Below are 23,615 nucleotides of genomic sequence, written 5' to 3'. Positions count from 1 at the left end.
ATCCTGCCCCCACCCCCTACAGAAACCCAGCTGTGAGAATTAAAAAGAGCTGCCTCCTGAATTAATTCTTGACCTTTGTCTCTGACGGGAGATAGCATCTGCCCTTCTACAAGAAAGAAAGTCTAATTTTACAGCCATTTGGTTAAAATTACAATGGAAAGAGTGTGTTACAGGACTGTTTTTGATGAGCGAAAGAACAGCAAGAATTAGAATGAGAGCGAAGGGAGCAAAGAGGATGATAGTCTCATATAATTTGCTGTGACCTAATTGCAACATAAATGGAACTTCTTTTCAGCTCTGCACCGAGGTCGGATGCTTATATGTTAAATGCACGTTAGAGATATTGTAATGTAAGTTTATTCTGCTATCGCCTTCTTTTCAGATAAGAGTGGCGGTTTCACGACTAAAATGTAAGTGCTCAAAAATGACGTGAGAGCCTTTTTAGAAGATGGTATTCACTTATCTTCCCACTTTCTGGCATGTATGCTGAGAGACAGTTGGAAATCCCACTGCTTAACTTATTTTGGTGAGTGATACTGCTTGAGGAATGGAGTATCCAGGGACGCTGGAGACACCCAGTCCATTATGCTTCATACTTGTCAGCGGCAGCACCATAAATGGATAATAATGCCCTAATGGTTTTTATCACAATGGGGGAAGTGATTATAAACCAGAGACACACATGCTCATGTAAAGTCACAATGTTCCCGAGACTGGACTCCTGCTTCTCTTGGCCTGCAGTGGATAATTAGCATCTCTCACACGTGCTTAGGCTTGATTAAAACTCAGTTTACAGTGAGCAGTGCTGTGAGGTCGCCATCTGTCACCTGCCGAGGCCACCGTGAGATGTACTCTAGTCAGAGGGAGTGAGAAAGGTGGTGTGTTTATGTGTGTGTGGTCGTTTGATAAAGGAGAGAAAAAAGATGGGGCATAGAAAGAGAAATGGCAAAGACGGGTGAGGCATGAAGCATTAGGAAGCGTTCTTTTAATAAACGGTTCCTCTTGCTCCTTATGACCCAAATCACATATTTTCTGTATTGGCAGAAAAACCTCCTGACTGCAGTTTTGGGATTTGTATTATTTACTCGAACTTTATAACCTTGTGACGGCAGTATTGGGAATACTCATTTTTTATACTTCAGTCAGATAGGAAGAGTGAGGCTCATAAAACCTACAGTATGTGAAATGCAAAATGCATCAATCAAATACTAATATTTTCTTTACTGAAAAGACGATGCCTTCATGCCACAGCTTCAATATACAGTACACATCAAGTGCATGGTGTGTCTTTGTTATAAATGACACTGCATTGTTACTTCTCCTGAAAACACAATATTTATTGAATGCATTTGAATGTCATGCACCATTATAATCCAGACAAACTACGACTGTGGCAAGCAGTTATATGCTAAAAAGCATGTTTGCCCCCAATTAACAGAATTTGTTATTTGTGTGACTCTTGTTTCCGTGGTAATATCTTGAATATTGCACAATACATCCTGGGATATTTGGGCAGGTTGGGAGGATGCATTTAAATATAAGAATGGTATTCTCAGCTTTGGTATCTGTCAGATACAGTACAGGGGAAAGTAATTTCCAAAGTGGCCCGCAGAGAAGCAACATAAAGACAACTGCAAAGTCTTTGCTTGCAAAGAGTGAAAATATTTATTGAAGCTTGACTGCTCTTCCTCAGGCAGCACCGAATGATGCCGGGGGAAGAGCACTGAGCTCAAAGCGTGTCGCCACCTTTCTGCATGTTATATTACCACCACTATAATGTCTGTCGGCTGCTCTGTGTGTTGCTGTTGATTTGTGTGCATCAGAAGCTTCATAAATAGTTTTAGTCTTTGCGAGCAGGAAGCCTAAAAATGTCCTCATGTTGTTCCTCTAAGCTTGGAAAATGGTTGTCAGCAACAAGTACATGCTATTTGTGTGGAATGGCAACCCAGTCTCACATCAAAATGTGTAATAGTTACATTGGTCCACAGCACAAAACGTATTAGTTTCACAGTAAAATGTGTTTTTGTGTTGAGAAATGTTAGATATCATTAAAAGAAAACCTTAACACAGTGATAGCGAGGAAAATAAATCCAGGCGGGTCCTCCAGTCAGCCAATCACAAAGCTTCAAATTCTGGATTTCAAATTCAACTCATCCCTGAGGCGCTCTAAAATCTACATTTTTTATTGAAAGAACATCATCAAGCAGTTACAGAAAATAACACCTATAACATAACAGTTCAGATAACTACACAATGCAAAGACAATGATTCAAACAACATGCAACTATATGGTTTCAGCGATAGCAGTGTCCATAGCGACCACCATAGCAACGATAGAAAGCTTGAAAAAAATCTTCATCATAACTGACAAACTAAACATCAATAACGCTCACTGAATGAAGATTAAGATTATAAATAAAATGCACATTTCTCACTAGAAATATTATCACAAAGCATTTTAATGGAAAAACCACTGAAAGTAAAAGGAATGTCAACTTTTCTTTCATGTGACATGGACACTAGGCCAAAAAAACCCCCAAAAAACAACAGAGGCATCTTAAAATTTTCGAGCCATTATTGTGAAACTAATACATTTTACCCTGTGGACCAATGTAGCTTTTACACATTTTGATGTGAGACTGTGTTGTGATTTGGCTCTAGCATGCATGTTTCACTTGCACTCTTTATAGTTTAATGACAATTCAGTACATTTTCTTTTTTTCCTCTAATTTACACAAACTAAAAATATCTCCACTTGCATGGAAGATAAGTAATTGATAAATTGCATTTTTGAAAAAGTAATTAACCTATATGCCATGCATCAGTACGTTCAGAAACATTACCACATGATGTTCTGGTAATAAAATGCTATACATGTCAAATTTGAGGGGAAAAAAAAAAAAAATGTGTGAATGTGTGCACGTTCTGACACTATGAAACATTCACTCACCTCTCACTGCGTTTCTATGTTTGTCTAAGCAGGGTAGTCGAAACTCAGAAACAGGATTGTATCCCTCTAGTTTATACACATGGTGACGTGTTTATGTGTGAGCGGTTACTGCAGGATGGGAAGATGGTAATAATGTGAAATACAACACAACACCATAATAAACTCTAGTTGTGCACTAATGTTTCTGTAAGTAGCTTTTTTTTTTTATCACAGGAACAGGCTATTCTGTATCAGGTGTCAAGATATGTGTTTAATGATACACAACAACCATAGCATTCGAGCTCGTCTAATCCGAAGAGGAGGCATACATTTCTGTGAAACGCGTGTGTATGCATCTGTGTACATATCTGTGTGTGCAGGCAAGCATGCACACTTATACATCTTATTTTCACAGTAGTTGGTATTTCTTTCCAGTGGCATTCTCAACACGAGAGCAGTGGAGAGGTTGGAAACTGCAAGCAGTCAGAAGTCATTTGGGACTTCAGCAATTCAAGGCCTGTGGAAGTGTACTCACAGTTTGGCACAATTAGTACCAAAAGGGGTCCCTGCTTGACAAATTAGCACACAAAATGTCAGCCGGTAGTTTAGCACATCCACAATGAGCCCTTGCAAATTAGCACATATTTTGAGGAGGGAGTTGGCACATTATTATGAATAGAGAGAGCCTGGTAAATTAGCACATCTGTTGCCAGTGCTCAGAATTAATACATGTTATATGATCACTGGTTTCCCACTTGGAGCTGGGTCAGAGACGAGGTTTGTGGCACACGTTTCTAATTGAAGACCATGTGTGTAAGTGTGCTCATTATAGGAGATTGATGAGATTGATCTTCGGTAGAGCTAATTATTACCCCGAGTTTAACTAAACTTAGGTATGTTTGAAAGCCGCAGGCGTGGGCTTTAAATTCTCACATCAGTCACCTTTTTCCCCGGGACTCAGTTGTTTCTTACCTGACAGGTTTGTTTAGGCTCAATCCTTGGGAGTGCGTGATTGTGTGTGTTTGCACGTGTATGTTCAAGTGTGTGAGTCAGCTCGAGGCTTAGTGTCCAGCAGTGGCAGGTGACAGTCCAGTCCAGTGTCAAGAGGCTTTAGAGTGACAGGAGTGATTGTATTCTGGAGAAAAACAACAACAAACTTGGTCGGATAACAACGGCTAAACCATTGTTCACATAAGCTGCTTTCCAATGGTTTCATGTTCAGTTTCCATAATCAAACAGAGTGATTGATTAAGTGATTGATTAATTGCCGACTCGCTGGATTGAGGGACTTTTTAATGTGCTTATTTGATCTTGTTTTTTGAGTGATTTTCTCAAGTTTTTGATCCTTTTTTAAGTTTTTATTGTTTGGTCTTTCATGCTATAGAACATCTCAGGGTTCAGGGTCTTTTATTCTATTCTATGATAATTCAGGATTTATAAATGGAACCCTTGTTAAAATTTGCCTGACAAATACTAGTAGCCTATACAATTTATTTGACTCTTATCTCTCTTACTCTTATCTTTCTAATTTGATATAAGCCAATATTAGTAAATGAGTTTATTAGACTCAACATAGATCTCCTTCAAGTATCTTTTTAGAAAATGCACCTCTATTAACCATGTTTATTGCTTTCCTTATCTTGCTCTTACAAAAGCAAGACTCTGAGAGATATTATCTCTGAGCCAAGGCCAGAGAAGATGCAGCTGGTCAAACAATGCACTGGTAGTAATACTGCATATTCCTCCCATATATGTAAAGTAGAAAAGAATAAAAAAAGAAATGTAACCCCTCAGCAAACAAAAATGTTTGAAAGAAATAAGTACGACAGATTAACACATACCTTCAGGCATTTGGACAGGACCTGATTTCCTTTAAAAAAAAAACTTGAATTGAAAAAAACTGGATGTTATAATGGTTTATTTGTGTAATATCATAATGCTGGCAATGTCCTGCACAGTTGATATATGCCATGCCCTGGTCAAATTTCTGGGGATCTTCAGGGAGAGAGAGAATTGGCCCTTGTGCAGCGTAGGAAGGTCAATCTACCGCAAGGGGAGCTTCAGATTAATGACCAGGGGCGGCGACTCTCTGCAGGCCTTCATGCATCATGTCCCATTCACCGCCAAACATGTCAGGGAGCGCTCCCATCGGGAATTTCAGGAATATAGAGCATTTCTATCACTTTTGCCTCTCGCCGATTGGCTCCGAGCACTGATCCTCACTGGCTGAAAGAAAGATGGAGGGAGACATAAACAGGCCAGGGGGTTGGGGTGCAGTGGGTGGTTTGAGGCCTTATAGCCAAATTGAGTGACTGCATGTGCATACCTGGGCCACTTGCCCTAACAACAGGGTTGCTCACCGGTTGCCATGGCACCCACCCCACAGCCCACCGCCATCCTGCAGCTGCGCTGCTGGTCATTAGTCACAGAGACAGGCCGTCCGCACTATCACAACGCCCTTCCTCCACCAATCAGCTGCTCAGATTCCAAAACTGCCCGGACCTCTCAGCCATAGCATAGATGCATGAGTCGCCATGGCAACATATCTGATTCCCATCTCCCATTGTACAAGAGCATCCTTGAGTAGAGAGAGCTAATTGTATCTTCATTCATAGTTTAGTAAGTAACCCTTGTCTTTTAGAAGCACATACGTTCTCCCTGCTAGTACTTACAGTATACTGAAGTCACAGAAATATCATGTTTAGTTTTAATCTTTGTTTGGAGCTGCGTCTGAGCAGTGGAATATATATTACCAAAAGTGATAAACATTTTGATTACATCTACATGAATTTCACGGCTCATTCATTTCTATTGTTTGTGATGTGTGTCCTTTAGAGGTGAATGATTTCTATTTACAGGAATTAATTTTAAATTATCTTTATTTCTGTCAGAAATTAGCCAATGACCAAGTTACCTTCTAATGTTCAATCCCAAAATGCACTTCATTAACTGTGACATTAAAAGGGAGTAGAATTTACATAAAGGAGACGCCCTCCAATACTGCACTTTCATTTCCACTTTCTGTTCAGTCTCTCTCTCTCTCAAACACACACACACACACACACACACACATGCACACACAGATTCAGACACTCAGATCAGCAGACCTGTTTTCTCGTCAGGGTGATTATCCAGCTCATAACTCACTCAGAGCTTTCATTTGCACCATAATTCACACCAGTCCCAATCATGGTGGCTCTATAATTCACACACACACACTGATTATCTCAGCTGTAACTCACACACCTGCAGTCAGTAGGACCACAGCAGCAAGAAATGTGAGGAGGACAGAAAAGAAGGATGATACAGGACAGATCATTGACTTTAAGTGACCTAAATTTACATTACACCCCAAACAAGACACAGTTTTCCCAAAATCCAGTTTTGAAAAAATGTCATGTCGGATTCGTCACTCACCATAAACAATAAAAAATATGTAAACTAAGGAATCACATAACATGTTACCTCCCAAACCATTAAAGCAAAAGATAACAGTTTTGGTTTCTGTGTTCTACTGTATCATATTCCAATGTAATTTAATGTTTGACATCTCCCTTGAAATATTTAATTCAGTGTTTCTGCTCCTCCGTGATCTCAAAAGTATATGATTTCTTTTCAGCCAGCATGTCCAAGCCATGCAGAGTGCCAAAGAAATCTGATGAGCATAACTTAATACACTTCTGCTCATTTTCAGATTCGTTGAACAGGCCAGCAGAGCTCAGTCTGCTCCCTCAGGGCAATAGTGTAATAATTATCTATTAGGTCGGACTGACATGATTCTTATCATCTTTAATGGTGATTCTCGGGTATTCGTTCTTTTGAAGATTAATGTGCCATTTCAGTGAAATGAAATGCCATGAATAGCAACATGTTCACATCACAGTGCTGTATAGCGGGCGGACCAACGCATGAAAACCTCATTTCTATAGCTCACTCAATGACATAGTGAACACTGTGACATTCTTCTCTCATTTCTGCTCAAATTCACCTACTTCAGGTCTCTACCGGTAAAAGAAAACACCATAAAATAAGGCAAGATTAAAAGTAAAGTAAGCACAACATATGGCTGTACAACGGTGACAGTGATAAAGCTTACTTCCCTAAGTTAATGACATCTTCTTTGCCCTCCTGCCTTTTCTATCACTCCCTGCCACGGCCAGTCACTATTTATAGCTGCTATGTCTATTATTGTACAGCTCTCTCTCTCTCTTTCACCACTCTTTTAAAAAAAAAATCCCTCACTCTCTTTCCCTCTTTTTTCCTCTTTCAGTCTCACTTTCCCTCGCTCTCTGTAATTGAATCGATAAACAGGCTTTAAACTTTTTTCAGTTTGGATTTCGTCAAACTGGCTCGGTTCTCTTGAGAGGACGGGAGCCGTGGATGGACTCCTGAACTCTACTCTCGTCTCCGAGAGTGGTTCTCAGAGCTGCTCTCAGCTACGACTTTCATCTTTTCCCCCCTCATCCATTCTCTTTTAAGTTTGATTTCTGTAAAGCTTTCTCAGGATTTAGTCCATCCTCAAAGGTGTTCTATAGCTTTTGGAACGTGCGTTTGCTTTTTTTTTTTGTAATATGTTTATATTTTGAAAGTTGAAAGCAGTTGCTCAACTCTATAGTTGTTTTAGCTGTTTGACATACAAATATTCTTTGTGAAACTTTAATGTGGTGCAGACTCCGGCATATTGCACCACTCACGACATGGCTTTACCTCATCCTAATGATGTGTGAAAATACTATCATCATTCTCACTGACCCCATTTACACCTGAATTTTAAAATGTCCTGGGTGATGGGCTTGTAGGTTATACATTTTGTAAATGTTCCCAAATCAGATTTTAAAAAAAACAGAGCAGACACACTGTACTTATTGTCACTGTAATATTTCTCTAGCATCCAGGCAAGTTGGAATCAGATTTACTGACATGCATTTTTTGGTGATTGTCATGTAATGTAAAATAATGTTAACGTCTCTCTTATCATAATCCTGAAATTAAGCACATTGTAGTGTGCCGGTTCAAACATTGCCTTTCTTTGTTTGGGATTCTGAACTGCATTTATGGACCTTCTGGAGCTTTAATCATTTTTTGTGCAGCTCAAAATAATTGACAAGTCTGAAGGGAGCTTTTTTAAGTTAACAACACCTTACTTTGCAGCGGTTATTATTCTGTTTGGCTCATGCGGCGTGGTGAAACAGCGCGCATTGTTTGTTTTTGTGTCAAGGCTTTTGCTTTGTCGATAAATGAGTATCGCGTGGTGTGATTGTCATATAACCAAAAGGTAACAAGATTTTTTTAGGCAGGCACAGCATGGTACTCTCATCAGGATGCTCCCCCATTAAACATCAACAAAAGAAACTGCTGTTTGTCATGATTTTAATGAATAATTTATTAATTTACTAACAAATAATTTACTAATTTTGGATTGATACTCAAATTTAATCCCATAAATTTTAAATTCTGTTTTGACTGACCTTCTGTCTGTTCTTGCCTCTTTTTCACCCTCTTTCTATACTTTTTATGTATGTTTTTTGATTTCTCCCTCATTTCTGTTAACCTACGCTCTTGTTTTTCTTTGCTGTCCTCTCATTCGAGAATCATTCAAATCAATGGAACAAAATGGAAGCGTTAACCTTTCCGAATGAGGGAGTTAAAGAAGGGCACCCACCCCTGAACTCACCTCCCTACGGCAGCACAGTGGCTCATTGGTTCGCACTGTTGCCTCACAGCAAGAAGGTCCTGGTAGGGATCATGCACCACTTTTGTGGGGCATTTTTAGCTATCAGAAATAATTAATAATCATCAGAAATAATAATTATATTAAGTAATTTAATTGACAGAAAATCCACCTTGGGGCACCATCCTTAAAAAGGGAAAGGATGGCCAATTCATTGATTCAGTCTAATTAAATATACTAAACTATCAATTTGGAACTCTGATTAATAAAAATTTCATAACTGCAACCAAAATTACCATATCAATAGCTAGTAAAGGTTGAAGGATTTTGGAGTTCTACAGCGAAGAGGCTGGCAATATTCACTCTTGTGCAACATTAAACAGACCAGCAGGTATATCCAAAAGCATTTATTTAAAAGGATAAAAGAGAGAAAAAGACACACAATATGTAATCTTACTAAATGTACCTATATACGTGCGTGTGCGTGTGTGTGCGTGTGTGTGTGCGTGTGTGTGTGCGTGTGTGTGCGTGTGTGTGTGTGTGTGTGTGGGAAAACAGACAAAACAAAAAATGGATGACTCAAAATGGCGACTGGGACCGCATGGTGGTAAACAAAGGAAAACTATGATGTCTGTGAAGACTCTCAGTCATCCAGGTCATGATTATCTAAGGAGGGCTGAATTGAGGGCAAATGGACTTGGTTGTAGACATTAGAGGACATTTTGACTTTCATCCAAGGGTCTTCTTCAATTCTAACTGACCGGTTGGGAATCCCAGGTATTTAACCTCTTAGGGGTCGTTATCAAGGTCATTGATGCCACTTGGTTCTAGGGTTGCAATGGTATGAGATTTTCATGGTATGATAACCGTCTCAGAAAATGTCACGGTATACGGTATTTCATAATTATTATTATCAGTTACAATGACCCTTAAATGAATGAAAACAGATGCCTGTTTTTTTTGGGTTTTTTTTGGTTGAACAAAAACTTTATTATAATTGAAACTTGAAACATTTTTTTTAATGTTAGTGAGTGTAAAAACTTGGTTTGCATGTTAGCACCAGTGATGGAGGACGTATTCACATCCTTAACTTAAGTACAAGTACTAGTACCACACTGTAAAAGTACTCTGTTACAAGTAAAAGTCCTGCTTTGGAAAAGTTTAAGAAAAGTATTTAAATATTATCACGGGAATGTACTTAACCATTACACCTTAAGTATTAAAAGTAAAAGTACTCCATGCAGAGAAATGTCCCCTGTGTGGCTGTTTGCACAAAGGTCCAGTGAGGGTATCCACAAGCTTTAATGTCATCCTTCAGGTGTTTGTGCTCCTTCTCTTGGGCCTGGGCACTTGTTGGTACATTATGTTCCACTGTGTGGTGAGAGTCAAAGAGTATTGGTCTGTGTATGTAGGTTTCTTGTATTCTCCAGTGTGGAGGCTTCTGTATACACAGTCCAATGTACAGTCCAAAAAGGCCAAGCTGTTGTTCCCGACATCCTCTCATGTGAACATGATGTTACTGTCTGCTGAGTTAATGTGTTCTGTGAAGGCTTGCACTTCCTGGGTTTTAATTGTGACCCATGTGACATCCACATATCTAAACCAGTGGCTTGGTGCTGTTCAGAACAGGAGCTAGTAGTACGCTGTGTTTAGGACCACTGTGCATCTTCCTGTATCAGCTGGTAGGATGGTGATGTTTTGGTCCTTGCTCAGTGACGTCACGGTCTTCCTTTCCTGAATGATGAGGTTGGAAGGGGGTGTCTTCACATTGGGAAGGGTTGCCGATACCTACTCTTGGTAAATGCTGTGGTGTGATGGCAAAGTTTAATCCTTTGGCTAGGACATCTTGCTCTAATTGGGTGAGTTCCGCATCTGACAGGCACCCATCTGTCGTTTGTTTTGTCCAGTGTGGAATTATCTCTCTTTTGCCTCCAGGTATGTTCTTCTGCTTTCCTAGTGTTGCTGGCTCACGATTGTAGGTTTTGGAATTTCCATGTCTGTCTTTCCTTGCTTTTGGCATGTTGAGACAGTTGTTCCCTCTCAATAAAATCAGTGACCTTTTCTGAGACTGCGCTGGGCAATGTGATTTCAATATCTGGAGTAAAAGCTTCAGTGGTGAAATGGACCTGTCTCACTCTCTCACTCAGTAGCTGGTTCTGCGCCTTCTCTAGGATCATTCCAGCTCTGTGGCCTTTTACTGTAAAATCTAGATGTAGGCTATTGATATGACTCTGTGTTGTCAGCATCTCAAGATAAATCGTAGGTGGTTTCTGTAGTCTGCAATTTTCCTGGCTGTCCTTTCACACTCTCGTACCATTCTGAGGGCGTTCATCCCGAAATGCTCAGTATGATGTTTGTAAAGATTCTCAGTCATCCAGGTCATGGTTATCCAAAGAGGGTTGAATCAAAAGCAATTGGACTTTGTTGTAGATATTTGAAGACGTCTTCCATGTGCCATTGCTATGCTAATGCCATGCTATGCTAGGCTAGGCTCAGTTTGTTACCAGTCTTTGGAGAGAGAGAGAGAGATGCTTTGGTTTGTTGCTTTCTTGAGTCCAGTGAGCTGCAGGCCTGTGCGTGGTACAGGCTGGAGTTGCTGCCGGTTGTGGATGAGCCAAGCTTGGAAGAGTTGTTTCCGGTGCTGAAGTGCGGTTTGTCAGTGATCCAACCGTGCAGGTTGGAGGAACTGGTTGCTCCTTTGTTCTCATTAAAGAGTTAGCAGCGAGCTCAGCGCTAACTTAGCTTTGTGGCTGAGGAGGTCAGTTGTGCTGGCTGTGCGGCTCCTATGGTGTAGCTGCTGGCACTAAATAAACTTGAATCAGGCAGGCCTTTGTGTCATTTCCGTGAAGAAGGGAGCTTGGTGTGTCTGTTTTGTGCAGGCCTCACGGGGGTCAGAGAGCCACAGTCTGCAGCAGCAGCTCCTGCATGTAAGTGCGTGGGCAGAGCAGAGAGTTGCTGTTGCCCCTGCAGCAGCAGTTAGGAGAAAGAGAAAGAAACAGAGGCCAGCTGACCCTTTTAATGACCTGGTGACGTCATGATCGGTCATAGGTCACACTGACCAATGGTGATGACCGACGACTACCACAGAACTCAAATGAGCTGAGAACCAAACGCTTAATCCACAGTGTAAATCTGTTTCATGTCAGTATGTGACTGAGCTGTTTAAAGCTGTAAACTCAATAGCATCATTAATATGGGAGTACAAATACTGAAGTGAGTGTTAAAATGATAGCACCACTTGGGTTGTAATTGCCTGCATCACATTGATCATTTACTTGAATGTCACTTGTGTTAAGGAATCTATTGCAATTAGATGAGAAGGAAGTGGCTATTCACACCTCTCATTCTCTTCTGATTTTTTTTTTCTCAATCCCCAGGAGGAATATTTGAATCCATTGAGAGCGGCCCCTCCGGAGCAGAGGAACTAGCCTTTAAATTTGCTTTGAACACAATCAACAGGAACCGCACCTTGCTCCCTAACACCACACTGACCTATGACATCCAGAGAATAAACATCTTCGACAGCTTTGAGGCCTCCAGGAAAGGTGAGTCAGGATGGAGGAACTTTCATCAACACCTTGTTAATCTGTAGTTAATCACAATTAGGTGAAATTGTATTGAACTGTCTAGATCAAATCTGTATAGTTAAAACAAACTATGTTTTTTCAGAAATGAAGAAAAGTGGTTTTCTCATATGACTCCCATGAAATTACCAAGAAATTAGTTTTGCCCAACTGCATAAGTGTCTTTTCTGAAACGCTGTGGCAGTTCTCAAAATGCTAAGAGCAATCACCTCATCATTTTATACTGAGAAGTACAACACTTAATTTGTCCAGCAAAAGGCTGTCACTTACTCGAAATATTTAATGCTTATGTCAAAAGTAAATAACTTCTTTAACGAGTCCATCACTGCCACCAAAATGACCCTTTTATCACTGCTTAAGTCAAGACAGCCAAATGTCTAAGGAGCAGACAGAAGACACTAAAATGATATTTCTTTATGTAATTTCTCATTGAGACTTACACACGATGACACCCAATACTAAAGTCAAATATACAGCCAAATAATAAACTCATGGTAGTTTCAACAATTTATACAGGTTTCTCACAGGTTTTCCCCCTGGCAACAGTAAGACTGAAAAATAAAACTGAAAATACAAAAAAATGAAAGTACAGTAAAAGCAAATGTCTCAATACAAGAAGTGCATGTATATAAACAGATATTTAGAGATAAAAGAACAAAATTTAAGTCCTCTGTAGCACCTCAGCAGCTATCCAGATGCTCCTGTTTACTGTATCTGGTCACACCGTTTCATCAGATATTTTTACTTTATACCCATACTTTACAATACATAATTTTTTTTGCATTGTACAATCTGATATGTTCTCACAGCAACAATGATGCTCTATTTTTACATCTTTCGCTCTGCATGAAAGGGCCATTGTCTCTCTGTGATGTCTGCCTGGTCCATATCACAGTAATCATCAGTCATGAAAATGACTCGACTTATGAAAGAGTACATACGCATTCAGGGAAAAAAATGCATCCAGAAGAAATAAAGGATTAACACATCCAAAACTTTCATGTTACAGTATGTTTCCACAAATAATTTGAAATGCTTGCTTTTGAATGTTTGGTGTAATAGCTCAAAGGTAATATGAACTGTACCAAAGATTTCAGAAAATCCTAGAAAATCCATTTAGACAATCATGAAATCAATTTAGTGTTCTTTTCAAGGTCAGGATGAAGGTAGAATTTATTGTCATTCTCTCCAGAAACAGTACTCAGAACAAAGGGGAATGGAATTGCGGTGTATGCAATAAAGAAACTTTTTATTTTTCTTAAAGAAAAAGGTACAAAAGACAAAATAAAGAGTAAGGAGTCCAAACCTCTACAAAGGTTTAAATAACATGAAATTCAATTGTTAAAATTCATTTTAAATGATTAATGATGAAATGATTTTACAGGGTCCAACCAGTGATTTTGAAACAATAACTCTGTTAGAAACAATAAACTGACTTATCACTTCCTCCGCTTGCTACCCCACCAGCATGTGATCAGCTTTCCCTCGGGGTGGCGGCCATTTTTGGCCCCTCACACAGCTCGTCGGCCAACGCGGTCCAGTCCATCTGCAATGCTTTGGGAGTGCCCCACATCCAGACCAAGTGGAAGCATCAAGTGTCAGACAACAGGGACTCGTACTATGTCAGCCTGTACCCCGACTTCTCCTCCCTCAGTAGAGCCATCCTCGACCTGGTGCACTTCTTCAAGTGGAGAACAGTCACTGTGGTCTATGACGACAGCACAGGTACAGGTACAGTTGGTGTCTGTCTTTTTCTTACAGTACAGTGGTACGTTTGTGTCGTATGAGGATGACTGTGATGATGTTTAAAAGCTGCAGCCTTTACACCCTGAAATGTCCAGGAAAAAAATGGTACCAGGTGAACTACAAAAAGCCACACTGCTGCTCAGAGTTCAGTGAGTGCTTTGTAACCTGTCAAGTTAATTCAGAAATCAATAGCTTACTGTTCTGCCTCAGTCCTCCAGGTGCTGCCCGTGTCAGTCTTTCAGGAGAGTGAGCAGCAGTATAGAAAAAAAGAGAACCACAATACCCAGAATGACCCAATGTCTCTTCAGATTAATGCAATGCACAATTGTAGTATGTGGGGGCTGACAACAGCCATTAATAACACACAGAGACACTTGATCTCTGAGGGTGGCTATCAAATGTGTCTGTGAGCCATTTTGTCTATCCTGTGACTTTGCGAAGTGGCTCATAATATGCATTTTAAAAGACGAGTCGTATTTTAGCTGGAGTGCAGTGATATTTTTATGAGGTAAAGTGTGAACGCTCCAGAGAAGATAACAATATTCAAATGCATATTCACAATTTATGAGCTATTTGGCATGATGTGCTTGACAACTTAATGTAAGTAAATTAGACAGAGTTGAGAGGAGGTTTCAAGTTTAGACAGGTTGCATAATGAATTCACTCCCAATTCTGAACAAACGAATATTGTCTTGTAGCTGACATCTTAAATGATGTCTCTTACTAGAGATCTAAACCCTTTTCTGTTCCTTTTTATCATATAACAGCGTTTTTAAACCATTAGTTTTTTTTTAATTAATATTTTTATTAAGAAGTATGGCACATGAGAAGAGGAAACTGTCAGTTTAACAATGAGAATCACAGTTAGAGCGTAGGAACATAATAATAAAGTGCTGTGCATCTCAATGGATCAAAGAAAAAACAAGCCATGCTTTCTGCCTTTTTAAGGGTGTTTTCGCACTATTAAAAGATCAAGCCCCACAAAAACCAAACCAAACAGAATGAGAGACTAGCATCTCCCCACAAAAACCTGCTCTAGAAAGGGAGATAAGTAACCAACCCACTTGTATGGGAATAATAAGAATGAAAGAACCATTAGTTTTATAGCTATTTTGTTTCCTCCAGATATCCTCCAGTCCTTTCACATCTGTTGCCTACATTTTAGTAAACAGCCAATCCTGCTGCATGCAAGCACCCGTACGTTAACCTCGAATGATATCGCAATGACTCGTCCCACTTGCCACATTATTCTGACTCATCTCCTTGACTTCTCTACACTTCCTGCCTTGGAGCTCAGTACGTTAACGCTCTCGTTCTTCAGCAAGCTGCCCCAGTGGGATGCCAAAAGGTGACCTCTCGCCTCCCCCACTGTCAGATAGGAGCGGCCCGGGCCTCCTCTATGGAGCATGTAACACACCTGACGCCCTGAAAAGTGTGACAGCTGCATAGCTGCGTAACTCTCCCCCCACTGCTTCCACCTGGTCCCAGGCTGTAATCACACAGCTTCATGCTCCAGGGCCCTGAGCTACTGATTGGAGCCTATCTGACGGCTGGCAGGAAAAACTATCGGAGGGGATAAAATATTCACACACAGCCGTTAGAAGATCCAGGGGGAAAGTCTGAAGGCATTAGCCAGAGCCCACAAACATCTACACTGACGGTTTTTCTCAAACGTTGAGCTCCCTTGACAGATTTTTTTTTTCTTGCTTAACACCTCCCAGAGTGTCAGTATGAACAAAAACAGGGAGACAGAGACATGCCCTAGAGTAGGGATCTATTGGGATTGCCTGAGGAAAGCTCTAGGAGGTTCAGTATTCCTCCCTACAATGGTACTTTTCACAACAAGACCTGCATGTTCCTATTTCACACCAATCTTTCTATAGGCCTCGGGGAGACCCAGCTCCACTCACAGTAAGACCATTAAACTGCTCACACAGCACTTCATTTCAAAATAAAAAATAGGCTGAGCTATCTTAAAGTGGTTCCACGAAACAGAAAAAAAATCCTATCTCTCTCCAGTTCCCTCTTGAACTACCCTCGCTGCTCCATCCATTTTTATATCCATGACAAGTAATCATCTCTCCCATCAATCCAGCCTCTTTCATCCTTGGACTCTGAGGTTCTTTACTGAGGTAGAAACTCATTGTAATCTCATCGCAGTATCTCCCGGAGAGCTTTCTACCTGAGCGTGTGGTCGAGAAATGAAAGGTGAAGACTGTAGCTCAATATGTGACGGCAGTGTTAGGCTCCCCAGGGGCAAGTACATGCTGGGCAAACGGAGCCTCTCTCATCAGAACACATCTGAAGTGTGTGTGTGAGAGAGAGACAGGAGAGGCAGGGTTGACTGCGACTTTCCATCAGGATAAAATTGAACCTATTCCATGCTACTGTATGGTATCATGGAAGACGAGAGCGAATCAACATTTGGGAGGCTTCTGTGGGATTGGAAGTTTCTGTAGGAGGGTGCAGATTGAGGTTCTTTCTATTTTGTGCTTTTGGTATAAAAGAGTGCAATGTGCTGGGTTGGTGTTAAATTCTCTTGATAGATCTGTAGCAGTCTGTTTGCTTGCCAAGTATGAGTAGGAGGATCAATAGACTGTGGATTAGGAAGGCATGTATATGAGCCTTTTTCTGCTGAGAAAACCTGAATACAGTTGGTTTTATGGCCTCCTCAGAACCAGAGATAGTTCAAAATGGCAGCAGATCAAACACATCATGTCGCTGCATCTTTAAAATTCCTTTTTCACGCTATATGTATCGCCTTTGTCTGCAGGTCTCATTCGACTGCAGGAGCTGATCAAGGCACCGTCACGATACAACATTCGTTTGAAGATTCGACAGCTGCCCACAGAGACCAAGGATGCCAAGCCACTTCTGAAAGAGATGAAGAAGGCAAAGGAGTTCCATGTCATTTTTGATTGTGGGCACGAGATGGCTGCCTGGATACTGAAACAGGTATGAAACCAGCTTAATGAGCCATGATAGTTTATTAGTTCAAAAACCAAACTTGGGGAACTATTCACTTTTAAGTTTGATATGTAAACAATTACAGCAGTAAAGCTGATGCAGCTGAACATTTGTGAATAAGATGAGTCAATTTATCATAGTTCTGTGTGAATTTAATTAAAAGTAAATTAACTACAGTCCCCAAATTTACATAATTTACATTCAGTGCTAACAGTTCATTCCATGTGTATATGTACCAAAACAAAAAGCTCATATGTGTGCCCTTTATTACTCTTTCTCTCTTTTAGCACTGATGCAAATGATTCAGATACAGTCTTGCCCCGTGCATCTTTAATCTCTTAGTAGAATATTAGATCTCTACTACTGAGCCGTCAAAATGGATGCTCTCCATTGCACAATAAAGGTTTTTTAATTAGAAAGTCTAATTCCGCTCACAGCCATGTTAAATTCATTTAACAGAGGCACATTATTCATGAGAACTGCGGGGGTCTTATTGAACTGAAGTCTTCTCACAAGCATATTGCACTGTTTTCAATTTTCTATACAGCTGTGTGTCTATGGGAAACAACAAGAATGATTATTTATTGATGGCGAATACTTGGTAGGCTCAACGAAAACATATACTGTATGTCAACAGCTCAATTCAGTGCTACTTTCAGCACACTCATGAAGACTACCGGCTTAAATTCTGTGTGTTAATTGTTCTCCAGTAATTGCAACACTTCTTCGTATTCATTGTGATCACACATGGTCTTTTCTTGACAGTAAAGACCCCTAATAGTGTGCCCAAAGGAGATAACAAGGAAAGTTTTTATATATTTCTTTCTGCATATTCACATAGAGAGGCAGCACAAACAACACAGTTTGTGTGAAAATTACCTAACACTTAAATATTTTGTAAGAAGATACTCCACTGCTTTTATTCTAGATTTTATTTATTAATTCGCTTTTTAAACATAAATTTCTCTTTCATTTTTTGGTCAGACTGTGGAATGGAAGATTAAAACAGTACTTCTTGTGTGATAATGACATCTCATTCTAAGTTTGATAATAATTCAATGAATCTATTAATCATTTCAAAATGTTGGAGACACGTTTATGGTATCTTTTAGTGGGAAACCTTTTCTCTCTCAGCTGCTTTCCTGGTCAGGAGAGAGATTTCAGGTTGACTATACAGGTTAAATAACAGCTAAATGAAAGGTGAGGTTGAATAGAGTAATAAGCTCATTAAGCTATTAATCTTTGATTTTTAGTTACTGCCTGCTGTTCTTTTCTCCCCGCAGGCCCTGGCCATGGGTATGATGACAGAGTACTACCATTATATTTTTACTACCCTGGTGAGTAAACTAGCATTTCTTTTTTATGTTGACAATTCACAATTGACGCAATTCAACTATGTACTTTATTGTGTATTAGATTTTTTGGCACTGCACTATCCACTTGATGAGGTGTGAAGTTTTCTTTTTCTTGGATTATAGCAATGCAAACATTCACCTGTTTTTGCTTGTTGCAAGGCAAAATTCATCCATCTGTCTGGGTGTCTGATAGCAGGTTTTGCTTCTTCTCTGAGAATTAAATCAAATATGACTCAACCAGGAGCCAGCCTATTATTTTCGTTTTTCTGAAGCATTTTTAGTGCCTGAACTACAACCTGACTTGAGCAGATAGACACCGTTGGCCTTGAAAAGCTGAGTCATTGCCATATAGATCATTAGAAATAAACTCTTCGCATTTTGAGCTATCAGTTGAGAATTTTTTATTTCAGTTTGTTTTCTAAATTCTGCACTGACCTTTTTACCCCAACTGGTCATCCATAACCCTGAGTGCAGGAAACAAAAGCAGTTGGATATATTTTACTCTGACTCTGGCAGCATTTGAAGTTCTCCAAAGTTCTTTGATCTAGCCACTACAAAGATTGCTTGCTACGCTCCAGATGAAAAGCAGCATATCTTCGCTTAGCCCAGAGAACAGAAGACTCAGACTAGCTCAGATAATAGCCCTGAGTAGATGAGACTGTCACCCATTTGGTCCATTATAGCCCTAACAAACAAATGGCATGCTGTGTTGTTTGGAGCACAATTGGAAAGGCTGAGAGAAAGGTTGGAGAAAACTGACCTGAAAAAGACATTTACCAGTGCACAGGACATGTAACTATCCCTGGTGCATCCACATAAAAACCTGGCTAGATGAAAGGGGAGGGTGTGAGTGACAGCAGGTATGTCATTGGGAAAGGAAAGAGAAAGGTAATAGACCTGTTTCAGCAGCATGCTGCTGCTTGTCGGGGTGGAAACGTGCCTACTTTAACATCAGCCAGTGTTTGGCAGGTTGGATGCCTCTGTGCTGGCCAGAGCTACTGCTGTATACTGGTACTAAGCCATCCGTGCTGCTTTCAGAATACGACAGCAAACATTGACCATGGCACCCCCATTCTGTGTCCATCACCTGCTGTTGCTCCGTCAACTGTGTTGTTGCGTCCCAGAGACATCTGCCTGGTGAGATGCCAGACATGCTGTATGCAGGACAATCGGATTGTCCTTTCACTTCCACATGATAGATGGCAGTCCACCAAAATCCTGCCTGTAACCTTGAAAGACTTGCCTTAATCAAGGCTACTGCCTCAGCATGAGATGAAATAACTCCTGAAATACCTTCACCAGCACTCTTCTGCTCTCATGCCTTTTGCTTAAAGGATATAGCCGGTGATTTTCTGTGGCTTTCTTATTGTGAACCAATTTCATGTGCAGAGCCAAATCAACGTGTTCCTCCTTAGAAGTTTTGTGTGGTTATGCAAAGCCTGATATATCTTATTCTTCTTTGATGTAGAGTTCCGTTGCTGTCCAAAAACTATGAAAAACACATCAATGAGCCACACCGTTGCACAAGGTGACATGTTCCTTCATCACAGAGTTTGGGTATGGTAGTTTGCTTAGAGACTAGCTTATTGTGCTACATATCACAGCCTCTTGACTTTATACTGAAGTTCTTTACAATATACAATGTAGTACAAAGTCAAGGGGTTGTGATATGTAGCACAACAAGCTAGCGAAGCTCTGTAATGGCACCATGTTCTTGCATATGCGCAGTGGCCTTACCGGGAACTGCTCTCCAGAGACTGAAAGTGTGATCGCTGTCTTTGGAGCCATTTCTAAACAAACTAACCAAACTGGCCAAACTCTTTGTGGTGAAGGAACATGTCATACAGTGCAACAGTGTGGTAAGTAGATCAATTAATTGTTGGTTTGGTTCTGCACATGAGATTAGTTGACAATAAGAAAAATATAGAAAAAAAACACCAGCCATATCCTTTAACCTGCCCTTCAAATGACAACTTCAGATTATTAAAGACAGATTAGACATGTTACAAACTGAGCAGTGTGCAACCAAAGATTCTAACTAGACTTTCATGTTTATGCTTTCAGGACCTTTTCGCCCTGGACATGGAGCCGTATCGTTACAGTGGAGTCAACATGACCGGGTTCCGCATCCTCAACACAGAAAACTCTCAGGTGTCGTCAATCATCGAGAAGTGGTCAATGGAGCGGCTACAAGCCCCACCCAAACCGGACTCAGGCCTGCTGGATGGATTCATGACGGTAGGCTTAAACCTTTTATGCTTCTTACATAATGCATATGTTATGCTGTTCATGCAAAAACATGCTTATAGCTGTACTTCATTCCTGTATATCCAAGTGACCAAATCAATTGAAAGCTATACATAATGTAACAGCACCGTTGGGGATTTTATGCTGCAGGCACTTGAGTGCATAAACAATGATCTTTATGAAGCTATGTGACAGTAGATTAAACAAATCAATGTTGTGATGTATTTAGAGAAGAATGAGTGAGCACCAGTTGTCAATCACAAGTTCCGTGTTGCAGGGCTTCTGGGGTGGGCATGGGAACAGCATGAACGTCCTCTGTGTGGAGCTTTTGGGATGGTGCTCCTGGGTCTAAATGCTCAGTAATGAGCTGGTGTGAATGGTAATAGCCGTTTATCTGCCCTCCTGCCTCTCACAACTCTCCTCTGGGAGCGGGGCCAAAATATGACAATCTGTCAGTGTTCATGCAGAGAGAGGGAGCAAATTGGATGGAAATTATGGCCTTGGTTTTTTAGGATGCCATCCAAAAAAGCGTGGGATAAGGTGATTTGAAAGTGAAAAAGCGAATGGAGCTCGTCATGGACATTCAAGGTCCCTCTCTGGGTCTGCTGTTGTAAACAGTCAATTTACTCCACCTCCCTCACAACACCTTCCTTGCAGACAAACACCTTTTTTTCCCCCTTCTTTCAGCTGGTCTTTCTTTTCTCTTGGAAGATTTGGCAGGAGACCCAGAATAAGAAAACTGAGATATCTAATGAAATAAGTGTCTTTACATCAAAGACTTAAAGGGAATGGAGTTTGAAAATAGCAATTTCCAGGCCTGGAGAAGCTTTGGAAAAAAATAAATAAACCCAGAAAATTTTTGAAGTCATGGAAATTTGCTTCACAAATACCCGTACAAAAGAGTATATGTGGTTCAGTTAAGATTGAAAGAGAAAAATCTATATTGGTTAAACAATACTTTAATGGTTGGGGAGATCTGTTACGTACGTCACTTGACATTATGTTGTTCTCTGTGTGGGTAATGTCAGACTCAGACCTGAGTTGCAGCTTGTACTTTGACGAGATGTAAATTTGTACGAGCCAGGAAAATGCTGATTTAATAATGTCTGATTTCACATGGACAAGTATAAAGCATGGCTTGAGAAAGACCAGGACCCGGGATGTGCAAAATGTGTACTGTTGTTGTAAAGCGTTCAACATTTCAAACATGGGAGAGGCAGCGCTAGCTAGCCATCCTAAAGGAGCTAAGCACCAGGCTGCTGCTGCTGCGCATTAATTAACTCTCAACCCCATCACTGGCTTCGTCACCCCAGTGACAAACCTGACACTCGCTTCCAGCTGCAATGTTTCCCTCTCATCCACCATCAAACAAGCGACCATTTTGGGTGTTGTGTCCAGAAACGAAGCCCTTACTGCAGAGGTACTGTGGCCGCTAAAGGTGGCTAATTATCACTATTCCTACAAGTCTCGTGAAGACAAATGCCAGGTTCTTCGGGTACTTTTGGACTGGCTCTTTATTTTAGGAAACTGTCTTTGTCCAAAGTATCAAAGCAAAGATTGTATAATGCCATGTTATTTGATGAAAGCCTGAACCACTATTTACAGGCTAAACAGATAGACTTGCATGTCTGGCTATGAGACGAGCCTGAGATGAAGACTAAATACATCAGCTCAGAGTTTATGGGCCATTCATCAGCTGATATTGCTGAGAAAATCAAGGACTTGCTCTCAGAGATCAGAATCCTGAATCTCGTCCAAATCTCAATGGGTGGGCCGAACATGAATTGGAAGGTGTTCGAAATACTCCAGAAGCAAGTGCAGAATGATGTGGGGAAGTGACTAATCAATATCTGTTCGTTCGGGTTGCACATACTGCACAATGCATTCAGAGATGGAGGTAAATCAACCAGATGGGAAGTTGGACACAGACTTTCTAGCCCGTACTGGCTGTTCTAGTATTGTCCTGCCTGTCATGTAGCACACCCAGGCTTAAGTTTTGCAAGCACCGGTGGATTGAGAATGTCAATGTGTCAGAAAGAGGATTGCTGCTCTGGCCGCATACCAAACACTACATCGAGATCAGGGTTTTCCCTACCATTATAAGATTAAGGAGTAGCGCCTAAGTGTTTTTTCACAGCACCTTAGCCGAATTAACAGAAAAAAAACTATGCTGAGAGTTCTCTACCACATTTTGGCGTCATTTATGGTTGCGCTAGCTTTTCTGTCCTCTCATCTACTCTCTGTGTCAGAGTTTGACCGAGGGCAGGGTTCAGCTCCTCTACACACACACACACAGGCAGCAGCAGAGAGGCTGCAGTGGAGAAAGTGAATCAGGGGAAGATAACATTTTACTCAAGTTGATGACAACGCAACACTTGTTACTGCAAGTGCAATAAAACCTTGCAGTCTCATCCACTGCCAATAGGCTATGTTTTACACAACCACAGTGCACTGGTTAGGCTGTTATACAGCTAATTGTTATGAACAAGCTAAGATGAAAGCTGTCCATATTTAGCCTAAATGTCTAGCTTAGTTTGTAACATAGCGTTACATTAAAGCTAGTCAAATTCTTGCAAACTTAGTTACTGGCTAAGAAAGCTACTCCTTCTCTCTACCAATGGTACCTGTGGCAAGCCGTTTTAACATTTAATTGAACCACACTCCTATCTGTAATTACATTTTAGATATCCATAATAGCATTTCTCCTAGTCAAAATTTTTTTCTCACTAGCCATAATGGTATTTAAAGATACCCACATTAACATTCTTACTGGTAGAAATTGTATTTCAAGATATCTACAACTTTGATTGTACTAGAAACTGGATTCTCACTAGGAAAAACTCTCATTTCAGATATCTTCAATCCAATTGTTACCAATCATAATTTTAATTTCAGATATCCAAAATGAAAAACCATTCCGGATATCCATAATGTAATTTTGAATATCAAAAAATACATTTTGACTAATAAAAATGTCATCTTGGATATGTACAACTGCAATTTGACAGTTAATTGTTAACTTAATTGTGGACATCTATATAAATATTGTGAATATTCATAGTTGTAATTCTTCCTATCCAGAATGCAGTTTTAGATATCTGAAATTGTAACTGATG

The 23,615-nt window shown here is 40.4% G+C and overlaps 1 protein-coding gene across 2 annotated transcripts in view; it reads left to right on the top strand.

Moving 5' to 3' along the window:
* Positions 1 to 23,615, top strand: part of LOC137169167 (glutamate receptor ionotropic, kainate 2-like) — a 70,184-nt gene that overhangs the window by 9,269 nt on the left and 37,300 nt on the right. Inside the window, exons 2-6 of one of the 2 annotated variants that reach the window (XM_067572190.1) lie at positions 11,978 to 12,145; positions 13,652 to 13,915; positions 16,704 to 16,885; positions 18,181 to 18,234; positions 20,317 to 20,490. In XM_067572190.1, the coding sequence (XP_067428291.1) occupies positions 11,978 to 12,145; positions 13,652 to 13,915; positions 16,704 to 16,885; positions 18,181 to 18,234; positions 20,317 to 20,490 (842 nt within the window). The remainder of the gene's footprint in view (positions 1 to 11,977; positions 12,146 to 13,651; positions 13,916 to 16,703; positions 16,886 to 18,180; positions 18,235 to 20,316; positions 20,491 to 23,615) is intronic. The other variant, XM_067572191.1, reaches the window with a different exon arrangement.

Source organism: Thunnus thynnus, chromosome 18, assembly GCF_963924715.1.
Source record: "Thunnus thynnus chromosome 18, fThuThy2.1, whole genome shotgun sequence".
Classification (NCBI taxonomy): domain Eukaryota; kingdom Metazoa; phylum Chordata; class Actinopteri; order Scombriformes; family Scombridae; genus Thunnus; species Thunnus thynnus.
This window is presented reverse-complemented; position numbering and strand designations above follow the sequence as displayed.